The 14,609-nt window shown below is 36.0% G+C and overlaps 1 protein-coding gene across 5 annotated transcripts in view; it reads right to left on the reverse strand.

The window, feature by feature from the left end:
- Positions 1-14,609, reverse strand: part of AGTPBP1 (ATP/GTP binding carboxypeptidase 1) — a 198,361-nt gene that overhangs the window by 56,633 nt on the left and 127,119 nt on the right. For 4 of the 5 annotated variants that reach the window (XM_065947294.1, XM_065947296.1, XM_065947295.1 and 1 more), the window contains 3 exons: positions 7,548-7,631; positions 5,058-5,144; positions 4,825-4,973 (listed from right to left, as the gene is read on the reverse strand). In XM_065947294.1, the coding sequence (XP_065803366.1) occupies positions 4,825-4,973; positions 5,058-5,144; positions 7,548-7,631 (320 nt within the window). The remainder of the gene's footprint in view (positions 1-4,824; positions 4,974-5,057; positions 5,145-7,547; positions 7,632-14,609) is intronic. The other variant, XM_065947297.1, reaches the window with a different exon arrangement.

Consider the following 14,609-nt stretch of genomic DNA (forward strand, 5'->3'; position numbering starts at 1 on the left):
GGGTATCATATTTGTTATTTTTCCTGGCAATCTTGATTGCAGCTTGTGATTCATCCAGACTGACATCTTACATGATGTACTCTGCATGGAAGTTAATGAAAATATACAGCCTTGATGTAATCCTTTTCCGATTTAGATCCAGTCCATTGTTCCATGTCCAGTTCAAACTGTTGCTTCTTGACTCATATACAGGTTTCTCAGGAGACAGGTAAAGTGGTCTGGTACTCCCATCTCTGTAAGAATTTTCCAGTTTGTTGTGATCCACAAAGTCAAGGCTTTAGCATAGTCAGTGAAGCAGAAGTAGATATTTTTCTGGAATTCCCTTGTGTTCTCCACAATCCAACAAATGTTGGCAATTTGAACTCTGGTTCCTCTGCCTCCTTGAAACCCAGTTTGTACCTTTGGTAGTTCTAGCTTCACATGCTGCTGTGGCCTAGCTTGAAGGAATTTAAGTATAACCTTGCTAGCATGTGAAATGAGTGCAATTGTGCGGTAGTTTAAACATTCTCTGGTATTGCCCTTCTTTGAGATTGGAAAGAAAATTGACCTTTTCCAGTCCTGTGGCCACTGCTGAGTTTTCCAAATTTGCTGACATATTGAGTGCAGCACTTTCACGGCATCATCTTCTGGATTTGAAATAGCTCAACTAGAATTCTATCACCTCCACTAGCTTTGTTCATAGTAACGCTTCCTAAGGCCAACATGACTTCACACTCCAGGATGTCTGGCTCTATACGAGTGACCACACCATCGTGGTTTTCCAGGTCATTATGACTTTTCTTCTATAGTTCTCTGTATTCTTGCCACCGATTCTTAAATCTCTTCTCCTTCTGTTAGGTCCTTCTAACTTTTCTGTCCCTTATCATGTCCGTCCTTGCATTAAGTGTTTCCTTGATAACTCAAATTTTCTTGGAGAGATCTCTAGCCTTTCCCGTTCTATTGTTTTCCTCTATTTCACTACACTGTTCATTTAAGAAGGCTTTCTTATCTTTTCTTGATATTCTCTGAATTCTGCATTCGGTTGGGCATATCTTTCTCTTTCTCCTTTGCCTTTTGCTTCTCCTCTTTTCTCAGCTACAAAGCCTCCTCAGACAACCACTTTGCCTTCTCGCATTTTTGGGGGGGAAGGATGGTTTTGGCCACTGCCTTCTGTACAATGTTATGAACTCCACTCCTAGTTATTCAGGCACCCTGTCTATCAGATCCAATCCCTTGAATCTGTTTGCCACCTCCCCTGTTTAACTATAAGGGATTCTAGTGGTTCTCCCTACTTTCTTCAATTTAAAGCTGAATTTTGCAATAAGGAGCTCATGATCTGAGCCACAGTCAGCTCCAGGTCTTGTTTTTGCTGCCCATATAGAGGTTCTCCATTTTTGGCTGCAAAGAATACAATCACTCTGATTTTGGTACTGGTGTTTCATGGCATGGGGAAATGTTATTACCACATAATGTGTAGTTTAAAAACATAGTTTATAATAACTTTTCATATTTTGAACCCAAATGTATAAAAGGGTAAAATTTAATTTCAAAATTATGTGAATATGAGTAAGATTAAGGGTGGATAACAAAATGCTAAACAGTGGATTTTATCTTCTATTTCCTTCTTAGAGAATCTTCTCTAAAGTTTATTTACTTTACCATATTCCCTTATTTGGAATAGTAGATCCCATATGATCCACGGTTTCATAATCCGAAAAACAAAAACAAACAAACAAACAAAAAAACACTTAGAGCTGGAAGACAGATAAAGAAATTCCACTTCTGTGAATATGCAAGTAAATTACTACACACACAGATATTTAATATAATACAATAATGTTCATCTCAGTAGTAGTTAAAGTAGAAAATAATTAGATACAACCTAAGGTGTAATAGGGTCACTAAACTTTGTAATCACTTTATAAGTCAGATCATATGCTATACAGTTTACACTTACACAGTGCTGTAGGTCAATTAATCTCAGTAAAACTAGAATCAAAATAAAAATGGCTTAAAAGTCTAATAAAGGAAGAGTTGGATAAATGAGTTACAGAACTTCTATAAGACAGCCATTAAACTATGCTTCAGAGGAGTATTTGTTTAATGACCAGAAAAATAATGGTGATATAATGTTTAGTTAAGATGCAGGTTATGAAACTGTATGGGTTATGAGCATTTTTTTAAAAAACACATAACTATATGTATGGAAAGATCACATAATGCATTATTTTAAAAAAGCTGGAAAGAAACAACAAACATTAAAATAAATTTTTTTGGATGATGTTGATGTTTTTAATTTTCCTCTTAACAACATTCTGTTTTCCAGATTTTCTACAAAGTGAATTTGGAAAGTATGATATATTAATAGCAATACAAACAAGAATATACCCAGTGGTCAAAGGGTAAAAAGGAGGGAAAACTTAAAAACTAAAGCAGCCATCTGTCTCAATGTTTTGACTTGGTTTTAGTTACAGAATTTTATTCATTTTAAATTTAAAAAGAAACTAAAGGAAGAAATTATCACACAGAAGTAGTTTTTTTAATAGAGAAATATCACTCCAAAATATGTGCTTTTAATTGTAAAAAGTAAAGTATTTTAAAAAAGCTTAGTGTACTATTTTATAAAAATCAATAAATAAATATAGTTAGTAAAGATACCATCTACCTATAGCACTAGTACTTGAATATTCTCTATCATTTCTGGAATAAATATGTCTTTATATTTTACTCATAATTGTCCTTCACTCCTGTAAAGCATTTTGTTAGTATTATATTGAAAATTTATCAGTTAAATAGGGAAAACATAAGATTCTTTACTTATTTTGGTATTATTTTGAATGATTTTTCAATTAAGGTAATTTTTTAAGTTATATGAAAGTTTAAGGTCAACAAATGTTTCTAAAAAATAGGACATTCAATGAATAGCAGTCATACCCAAAAGTAAAGAAATAAAACAAGATTTTATCAAGAATATTCATATCACTATTCAGGTAAGTCAATATAACCACTGAATCCTTAGTCAAAATATATTTTTATAAGAATACATCATTTAAAATTAGATTACTTAAAACATTTTTAAAACTTTAAAAATGTTTATAACTAAATCAGATATTATGAGCCTTATCTTCCCATAATTATTACATTAAATAGTGAATCTGACTAAAGCTTTATTCTATGTATGTAAAATAATTATCTGGAGAAAACAGTTTTCTGTTTTCCATATAAATAATGACAATTGGGAAGAATCAAATCTTGAAAGCTTCAATTTTCAGAAATGTCCCCTTATAGAGTATCATCATATTCATGCTTTTAACATTTTAGAACATTTATCTGAAACAGATAATATAGCATGTCATGCATAAGCTGTTTAAGCTCTTCAATCTCCATACACCAGAAAAAAATTTTTTTTACACAAAATTATCATCAAATAAATACTTAAAACTTGATGGCTTGATTTTCAATTACTGACATTAAGTTTATACAATTAAATAATCTTCCATTGAAATAATACCTGACTATAAAAACCTGATGCCTTGGCAAATAACCCCAAGTTTGACATCTATTAAAGTACTAATAAGTATAAAGCCTTAAATGATGCTATAAATATAGCTGTTTTGCTGGTACAGCCCTAGAGTTTTTAAAAACTGCCTCATGAGAAAAAGAGTAGAGAAAAACAGTGAAACAAAAAGCTGGTTCTTTAAAATATCAACAAAACTGACCAAGAAAAATAAAGACAAGACACAAGTTACTATTGTCAGGAATTAAATACAGGATATCACTAGAGACCCTGAAGATATTAAAGACAGTAAGAAAATACTATGAACAACTTTACATGCACATTTGAAAATTTAGAAGAAACTGGTCAATTCCTATAAAGAACAAACTACTATAACTCACTCAAGGTGAAACAGATAATCTGAATAGTCCTAAAACTATTAGAGAAGAAATTTAATCTCTAATTTAAAAGAGTACCAAATAAGAAATCTCCTGGCCCAGATGATTTCTCTGGAGAATTCTACCAAGCATTTAAGAATTAACACCAAATATGCACAAGCTCTTCCAGAAAATAAGAGGAGGGAGAATTACTCAACTAGTTTTAGAAGTAATTGCTACCATGATATGCCAAAATCAGATATGATACCAAAAAATATCTCAATATATCTCTTGAATAGAAATTTTAAAATTCTTAATAAAACATTAGCAATTATATACAATGACTATAATTCACATATTTAATTCAGTTCACATATAAAAAAGGCTGGTTCAGTATTCAAAAGTAAATTAATGTAACAGACCATTTTGACAGGCTAAAGAAGAAAAATCACATGATCAAATCATTTGATGGAAAAAAGCATGTGTCAAAATTTAACACCCATTTATAACAAAAACTCTCAGTAAACTAGTAATAAAAGGAAACTTCTTCGATTAGATTTTAAAATTTACAGAAAACTACAACTGAATGGTGAACTCTAAAGGAGTAGCACAGGCTTGGCGGTACTGAAAGAATTCTCTATCCTAGTTGTGGTGACAATAATAGGAATCTACAAATGTAATAAAAAGGCACAGAATTATACACGCACACTGTGCCAACGTCAAACCCTGGTTTTGGCATTCTAGTACAGTTACGTAGGACGTAACCATTAGAGGAAACCTGGTGAAGAGAGCATGGAACTTTTCTGCAGCTTCTACAACTTTTTATGACTCTATTCAAAATAAAAAAGTTAAAAAAGAGACTGTTTTATGTAATTCTCTTCTGGATGAACAGACTTCATTAAAAACTCTATTCTAAGTAGCATATGTAATAAATCTTTTGTTGTATTCAATTTGGATGAAATGTAGTCTTACCATAATTAAACTGACTGTTGGACTTTTCACAGTTAATGATGTTGAACCTATAAGCAAGACTTGGTCGCATTCCACTGACTTCAAAGTAAAACCACTGATGATAATGATTGCTATTTATGTCTGAGTTCAGAATAAGGTCATATTCATTTCTGAAAATAGAAAACAAACAAACTTGATGAAAATTAGGAAAATATCTGTACACAAACAAAATGAGAAGAATTTTAATGACTTACTTTCTAATTTGAATTACTTTACGCAGATTCCCAGATTCAAATTTGGAGTTAAACTTCAAAACATCTGCTTCTTCTGGAATGGTATAGCTAAATAAAATTTTAAAGTAAGAATAAAAAATGCATAGCATTTAAACAAGTGAGCAAAAACAAAACTACACTATAGATTAAAAATGTACCATTATTGCTCACTCACCCTCCTGATTATTTTTAAGCCAAAGAACAAAATCAACACAACAAACTACAAACTCTGGCTAATATTTACAGAATAAAATATTATAGTTACAAGTAGAGATTTCCCCCACAATTATATAGTGAATATTAATCACAAAAAGTTTCATCTCATTAGATACCGTTTCTAAATATTAGTAATCTTATGGAAAAGACCAGTTATTTTTAAAAGTGTATATGACTTGTATTGAGTACCAATAATTCTAGAAACTATGCAGTTCTCAGGTAAAACTATTTTTTAAATTTAGAGAGCTTCATTATCTATTATCTAATCTAATTAGTACCCAAAAGGTGGAAGTATTATTCTCATTTTACATATTGCTTACTTTAGCAAGTATTTACTGAGCTCCTACTAGGTGCCAGATAGTGTTTTAGTCATTTATTTCCCTGACTGAACACAAATTCTTGCTCTTCTAGAGCTTACATTCTAATGGGGGAAAATGAAGACTCCCAGAAGACCAATGCTTTTGTCCAAAGTCATTTCAGTTAGAAATAGCACTGGCATGCGACACTTCCCTGAGTCTGGAAGGTCTCCTGGAGGAGGAAATGGCAAACCACTCCGCTATTCTTGTCTGGAGAATTCCATGGACAGAGGATCCTGGCGGGCTACAGTCCACAGTGTCGCACAGAGTCGGACATGACTGAGCAACTAAACAACAAGAATATGCTACACTCAAGAGTTCTTGAGGTTCTGTGTTACCACATTTGTCTGGTCTAACACAGAATTTAAAACATTGAAATAACTAAGAAATTATGAACAGATTTGTTTTTTATTTTTGAGAATGTTATTTCAAATTCAGTCATTAGTTCTGACATAACTTTACCCTGACTCTTAACAAAAATCTTTTTAAATGTTTTATTTCCTCCAAATAAAACTAATGAAATATAAAATCTCTCCAAAATATTAGAATGTTGAAGGAGAGAAAGGGAAAACCCACTCGTGGGCTGATTAAAGTTCTCATTACTGGAGACAAATGCAATGGCACCTAATGAATTATATATAAGTAAATAAATGAAAACAAAAATGATGAATATGCCTACTATTAAATCATTTGTCTCCAGTAATGAGAAGTTTAATCATGTATAGATATAAGAGTTGGACCGTAATGAAGGCTGGATGCTGAAGAACTGATGCTTTTGAACTGTGGTGTTGGAGAAGACTCTTGAGAGTCCCTTGAACTGCAAGGAGATCCAACCAGTCCATCCTAAAGGAAATCAGCCCTGGGTCTCATTGGTCATTGGAAGGACTGATGCTGAAGCTGAAACTCCAATACTTTGGCCACCTGATATGAAGAGCTGACTCATTAGAAAAGACCCTAATACTGGGAAAGATTGAAGGCAGGAGGAGAAGGGGACGACAGAGGATGAGACGGCTGGATGGCATCACTGACTCAATGGACATGAGTTTGAACAAGCTCTGGGAGATGGTGAATGACAGGGAAGCCTGGCGTGAGGCAGTCCATGGGGTCATGAAGAGTCAGGTGTGACTGAATCAACAACAACAAAATCATTAAACTCAATGGCACCAGTGACAACTCTAAATTGGAAATTACACTAAAACATTGTTGTGGTTTAATCGCCAAGTCATGTCTGACTCTTAAAATCCCATGAACTATAGCCCACCAGGCTCCTCTGTCCATGGGGTTTCCTAGGCAAAAATACTGGAGTGGCTTGCCATTTCCTTATCCAGGGGATCTTCCAGACTCAGGAATCGAAACCCAGTCTCCTGCACTGCAAGTAGATTCTTTACCCCCTGGGCCACCAGGGATCACAAACCAATGGCTTCAAAAGTCAGGAAAGTAACATAAAACGACTGAAGCGTATTGTAAGCAGTAAGAAACAAAAGTGAGAAGTCGGAACTGTCGAAAATTAGCAAGCATATTTTCCTTCTAAAGGGGGTGGTAATTTGTTGTCTTAAGGAGAGGAAGGCTCAGTATTACAGGACAAAACTGCAGCATTGGTATGAAATCTCCATTATCTTAAGTGGAGGTAGTTTCAGTGTTTAAAAACAAAGCATCAGTTTGTGATGTTTCCCTTATTAAACCCATTAAAAGCCCACATAAGAAAAACTAAATTTGTAGCATATTCAATTTAACTAAACAAACATGATTTATATTACCATTACATCTCTGCTAAAAGATAAAAATAGAGTGAGGCTTAACTAGGTGGAAGTTAACTATATTTCTTTGTCTTTTAAAAGAACACTGAAATTTTAAGATAAGAATAAAACCAACAAAACTAAAACACAAAAATGAGACTTACTTTGGGTTATCTAAGTCATATACCACTCGATCTATGATATCACTCTGATGTATTAGCCTCTCAATATCTTGGGCAATTTTTGTTCTGAAATCATAAAGAAGTTTGACCAAAATTCATTATTATATGCAAAAACCACTACAATATTATAATTAGCCTCCAGCTAATAAAAATAAATGAAAAAAAAGATTGAAAAAAAGAACCATATATTTTTTAAAAGGAATAAATAAATAAATAAATCAGTACATAAAATTTAGACAAAAATCAATATTTTAAAAGTCTAAGTTCTAGAAAAATAACCAACACAAGGTCAATAGTTTTATTCTAAAAAACCTTGAATGACTATATGCTTTTCTATAGACAAATTTTTAATCTAGCATTATATAATTAAGCATATTTATTTTTAGTATTATATTTTACAAACTAACTAACTCATCACTGACACAGCAGTCTATCAAGAAAAAAACAAGCATGAAAGGATTATGATATAAATCTTTGATTTAGAGTCAGTGTCATAACTTTCAAATAGCAAATTCTTTCTACAAAAGCAAAACTTTTAAAAAGCTACTAATTATAATAATAAACAAATCAAAAATTTATATCACCCAGATCTTCAACAATGAAAGACATGGCACTTACATATACTCAGATATGCCATACCAAAAAATACACGTGTTCAAGTATGCTGCTGCTAAAACATCCATTTGTCAAAACCATTTACTAAATATTAAATTTATGAAATACCTACCATAAATGTATAAAAAATTAATACTTACAAAAGTTTGCAGTTTTCCTTAAGAAAAATGGTATTAAAAGGCTGACATAACATCTCAGTTCTACAGCAATATTCTGCATTGTAGAACAAGCTAAAAAAGCTCGATACCCACAGGACCAGCACGTGATGTACCTGAGGAGGCCTGCTGGGGGACGGTGTGGAAAACTGGGAACACAGGATCTGTCTAAACACAACCAAATACTGCCAGGTAGGAAGAGAGGTTAAGAGTGCAATACCAAATTTACGAGAAACAACGGAAACCTGGATCGCTACGTGGGGTCTCTCAAATGTTAAAGGCTGGTAATCTATTAAAAGATAAAACCGGGAGGACGAGACAGCAGAGGAGCAGGTGGACATGGAGTCCATCTCTCTCCGCAGACACATCAGGAACACACCTTCAGACACAGAGGGGCATCCAGAACATCAGCTGAGAGAGACAGGAGTACCTGACCCACACAGGTATACAGACCCACACAAAACTCGGTAGAAGGAAGGAATTAGGGAGAAAATCAGGAGTGTTAGTAGGACTGGACCCACCCTTGGTGAAACTCGGTGAAACTTTCCCTTGGGGAAACTGAAGCAGGGGTCCGATCCCCACATCGGGGCAACTGAGTCAGAGGAGAAACATTTAAGGCTGAGACTGAAACAGCTGATCTGTGGCAGCCTAAATGGAATGCAGTCCTTGCTGCAGCCGTACATACCCCGGACAGGGACAGAGGTCCCCTGGAAGGGCAGCGGCTGGGAGCTGGAGTTCAGGGATTGTGGAGCAATCCCAGCGCAAGGGGCTGCGGCTGACTGCTGAGAGACAGATCGAGGGGATGTGAGGGAGAAGCCTGTGGTGGGAAATGCCTGTGGAGGAAAGCTGCGCAGCCGCGGAAGCAAGGCAATACTGCTGAGTCACACATGGGGGTGGAGCCATCACCACAGACTCTCTCTCCACACGTGCCACCATCAGCAGCTGAACAATAGAGGCTGGCCCATCGAACGCCTGACACGGTGAACTAGAGGAGGACCCCACCCCAGGGTACCCCTTTAAGTGCCTGACGCACTGATCTGCAGAGGAGGAGCCCAGCCAAGGGGGCCCCTCTATGTGCCTGAACGGGCAGAGCTACAAAGACTGGCCAAAGAGGCCTTCTGATCGCCAGCTACAAGAGGCTGGAAAAAAGCCTCTGATAGGGCCATAACTCCTACGGCGGAGGCAGTCCATGTCCCTGCACACTTGGCGCCACCAGGGTCCCTGCAAGCCAAGCAGCTGTGCCACCTTCACGCTCAACCCTCACTGGGGCAGAGCTGCCACAGGCAGAAAAGGTCTTGCATCTAAGCGTGCAGGGTTGCTTCGGTCGCGTCTGACTCTTTGCAACCTTGCACACTGTGGCCTGCCAGGCTTCTCTGTCAGGGAAGGGGGTTCTCCAGGCAAGAATACTAAGAGTGTATTGGCCAATACTGGTTGCCATACCCTTCTAGAGCACTGTATTTCCTGCTGCCCTAGCCACCTACTCCCCTGAGTACCTGGTGCTGCCAGAACCCCTGAGACCCCAGCAGCCGCACCACCTCCACACCTGGCCCTCACTGGGGCAGACCCAAGTCCTCCAGGGCAGCCTCAGGAGCAAACCCCAGCGGATGACCCACATGTAGAGGTGGAAATAAAACCACAGTTGAAAGCCAGGAGCAGTGTGACTAAGGAAGAAGATCCAAAACCTTCCCACGAGCTGTACAAGCTGCAGATTAAATCCACACGATCAACTAGGCAGACTCTGTGTCTATGGAATATATAAAAGGTCACTGAGAGCTCCCACAAAAGAAAACGCACTAGCTCTGATAGCTGTGGATACTGGAGGCAAGAACACACAGGAGCAGGGCAAGATTAGAACCTGAGCTGCCCCCACAGCAGGCCCAGAGACCAGCAGTGCTGGAGGGCACCCTAGGGAGGTGAGGTGGACTGTGACTCCCAGCAAGGGAAAGGACTCTGACAGCAGTGACTCAAGAAAAACATCTATTATTCTTATGTTTTGATTTGTTCTGTACATTCTTTTGGAATTTTTTTCCTTTTTTCCCCCCTATGTTGTAGTTGTTGATTTTATTGGCCCTATGAAATGTAATTAAGCTTTTGAGCTTCTTTTTTTTTTCCTCAGTCACATTTTTTATTGTTATAAACCCCTGCCTCTACATTGGGCTTTAGCAGTTCTGGGAAGTTTTCTTTTTATTTCCTCTCTTTTTTTAAATTTTTCAAACCTATTATTACTTTTTCTACATTTAATCCTTTGTTTGCTTTTCCTACTGTTCTTTTCCCCTCATAGTTAATCTTTAATGTATATAAATCTTCTTTATCTACCTCTATTTAACTTTGCATATGTATTTTTTCTTTTCTTTCCTTCCTTTCCTCTCAACATGTTAGTTTTATTTTCATTGCTTTCTTCCCCACTTGACACCTTGCTTTAGTTTTGTTTTCCAGCTTTTGCTTTAGTTAGCTTTGTTTTCGTAGACATAATTTTTGGTTTCCTTTGTTCACTGGGTCAATCTATTGTACTTTATTTTTGTTGGACTGTTTTGACTTTGCTCATGGGTGTATATGTATATGTGTATAATCTGTTGTTTTAATTATTATGTGCCTGATTTTGTAACTGACATTTGTCTGGGGTTCATCTTTGATTTCTCATTTTTGGATATTTGTTTTAATCTCACTTAATGCCATAACAAAACACTTGTGGAACCTTCATTCCTGACCAGAGATCAAGCCCTGAGCCTCTGGAGTGGGAGCACTGACTCCAAGACCCTAGACTACCAGAGAACTAACCCCAGGGGGTATGAAATAGTGAGAACTCACACAAACGAAACAACTTGAATACATGACCCAGCATCACCCAACCACGAGTAGCACCCTGTCCAGGACGCCTCATCTAAACAACAAACAAAACAAAAATACAAACCCAGTCATCAGCTGACAGGATTATCACCTTACTCACCCTTGCCCATCAGAGGAAAAACAAACAAGCAAACAAAAACTCAGCACAAATCTCACCCTATACAAAGCCTACACACACCATTGGACCAATCTTAGGGGGGCAGAAACCAAAAGGAAGAAAGAATTCAACTCTGAAGCCTGGGAAAAGGAGACCTCAAACACAGTAAGTTTAAAAAAAATAATAATGAAAAGGCAGAAAAATACTACACAAATGAAAGAACAAACTAGAAACACAGAAGTCCAAATAAATGAAGAGGAAATAGGCAAACTACCTGAAAAAGAATTCAGAATAATGATAGGAAAGATGATCAAAAACTTTGAAAACAAAATGGAGAAAATACAAGAATCAATTAACAAAGACCTAGAAGAATTAAAGAATAAACATACAGAGACAAACAACACAATTACTGAAATTAAAAATACTCTAGAAGCAATCAATACAGACTATCTGAAGCAGAAGAATGAATCAGTGAGCTGGAAGATAAAATGGTGGAAATAACTTCTGAAGAGCAAAATAAAGTAAAAAGAATGAAAAGAACTCGGGATAGTCTCAGAGACCTCTGGGACAATAACAAACTCAACAACATTAGAATTATAGGGGTCGCAGAAGAAGAGAAAAAGAAAGGGTATGAGAAAATTTTTTAAGAGATTATAGTTGAAAATTTCCCCAACATGGAAAAGGAAATAATCAATCAAGTTCAACAGGCATAGAGTCCCATACAGGATAAATTCAAAGAGAAACACACCAAGACACATACTAATCAAACTAACAAAGACTAAACAAACACAAAGAAAGAATATTAAAAGCAGCAAGGGAGAAGCAACAAGTAACATACAAGGGAAACCCCATATGTTTAACTGTTGATCTTTCAGCAGAAGGGAGTGGCAGGATATATTTAAACTGTTGAAAGGGAAAAATCTACAACCAAGATTACTGTACCTGACAAGGATCTCATTCAAAATTGATGGAGAAATAAAAAGCTTTTCTGACAAGCAAAAGTTAAGATAATTCACTATGACCAAACCAGCTTTACAACAAATGTTAAAGGGACTTAGATAGTCAAGAAATACAAGAAAATAAAAAAGATAGACAAAATCAACCCCAAACAATTAAGAAAATGGCAATAGGTACATATAAGTCAATAATTAAATGTAAATTAAATGCTCCAACCAAAAGACACAGGCTAGGTGAATGGATACAAAAACAAGATCCATTTATATGCCGTCTACAAGAAACCCACTTGAGACCTAAAGACACATACAGATTGAAAGTGAAAGGATGGAAAAATATATTCCATGCAAATGGGAAGCAAAAGAAAGCTGGAATAGCAATCTTCATATCAGACAAAACAGACCTTAAAATAAAAAAGATTACAAGAGTTATGGAAGGACATTACATAATGGTCAAGGGATCGGTCCAAGAGAAAGACATAAAAGTTGTAATTATCTATGCACCCAACATCAGTCAGTCAGTCAGTCAGTTCAGTCGCTCACTCGTGTCCGACTCCTTGTGAACCCATGAATTGCAGCACACCAGGCCTCCCTGTCCATCACCAACTCCCAGACATAGGAACATGTAAATACATAAGAAAAACACTAACAGACATAAAATGAGAAATTGACAGTAACACAATAATGGTAGGAGACTTTAAAACCTCCCTCACACCAATGGACAGATCATCAAAACAGAAAATAAATAAGGAAACGTAAGTCTTAAATGATACAATAGATGAGATGGATCTCATTGATTTTACAGGACATTCCATCCAAATGCAGAATACGCCTTCTTCTCAAGGGCACATGGAACATTCTCCAGGATAGACCATATCTTGGGTCACAAATCAAACCTCAGTAAATTTAAGAAAATTGAAATAGCATCAAGCATCTTCTCTGACCACAATACTATGAGACTAGATATCAATTACAAGAAAAAAACTGAAGAAAAAAAACACATAGAGACTGAATAACATGTTTCAAAATAACCAACAGGTTACTGAAGAAATCAAAAGGGAAATCAAAAAATTTCTAGAAACAAATGACAGTGAAAACACAACAACTCAAAACCTATGGGATGCAGCAAAGCATTTCTAAGAGGGAAGTTTATGGCAATACAACCCTATCTCAAGAAATGAGAAAAATATCAAATAGACAACCTAACTTTACATCTAAAACAACTGGAAAAAGAACAAAAAAACCCAAAATTAGTAGAAGGAAAGAAATCACAAAAATCTGAGCAGAAATAAATGAAAAAGAAATTAAAGAAACAAGAGTAAAGATTAAAAAACTAAAAGCTGGTTCTTTGAGAAAATAAACAAAATTGACAAATCTTTAGCCAGACACATCAAGAACAAAAGAGAAGAATCAAATCAACAAAATTAGAAATGAAAAAGGAGAAGTTACAACAGACAATGCAGAAATACAAAGGATTATAAGAGACTATTAAGAACAACTATATGGCAATAAAATGGATAACCTGGAAGAAATGGACAGATTCTTAGAAAAGTTCAATCTTCCAAGACTGAACCAGGAAGAAATAGAAATTATGAATAACCCATTTTCAAGCACTGAAATTGAAGCTGTGATCAATAATCTCCCAAAAAACAAAAGCCCAGGACTGGATGGCTTCACAGGAAAATTCTATCAAACATTTAGAGAAGAGCTAATGCCCATCCTTCCAACTCTTTCAAAAACTTGCAGAAAAAGGAACACTTCCAAACTCATTCTACGAGGCCATCATCACCCTGATACCAAAGCCAGACAAAGACAACACAAAAGAAGAAAATTACAGGCCAATATCACTAGAACATAGATGCAAAAATCCTCAACAAAATTTTAACAGAATTCAGCAACACATCAAAAAGCTCACACACCATGGTCAAGTTGGATTTATTCCAGGAATGCAAGCATTCTTCAATATATGCAAATCAATCAATGTGATACACCATATTAACAAACTGAAAGATAAAAAGCATAAGATAATCTCAACAGATGCAGAAAAAGCTTTTGACAGAATTCAACACCCATTTATGATTAAAACTCTTCAAAAAAATGGACACAGAAGGAACCCACCTCAACAAAGTAAAGGCCATACATGATAAGCCTACAGCAAACATTATTCTCAATGGTGAAAAACTGAACGCATACCCCCTAAGATCAGGAACAAGACAAGGGTGTGCACTTTCACCACTATTATTCAACATAGTTCTGGAAGTCCTAGCTACAGCAATCAGAGAAGAAAAAGAAATAAAAGGAATCCAGATTGGAAAAGAAGAAGTAAAGCCCTCACTGTTCGTAGATGACATGATACTGTACATAGAAAACCCAATAG

The sequence above is a fragment of the Muntiacus reevesi genome, chromosome 10 (genome assembly GCF_963930625.1).
Source record: "Muntiacus reevesi chromosome 10, mMunRee1.1, whole genome shotgun sequence".
Lineage (NCBI taxonomy): Eukaryota > Metazoa > Chordata > Mammalia > Artiodactyla > Cervidae > Muntiacus > Muntiacus reevesi.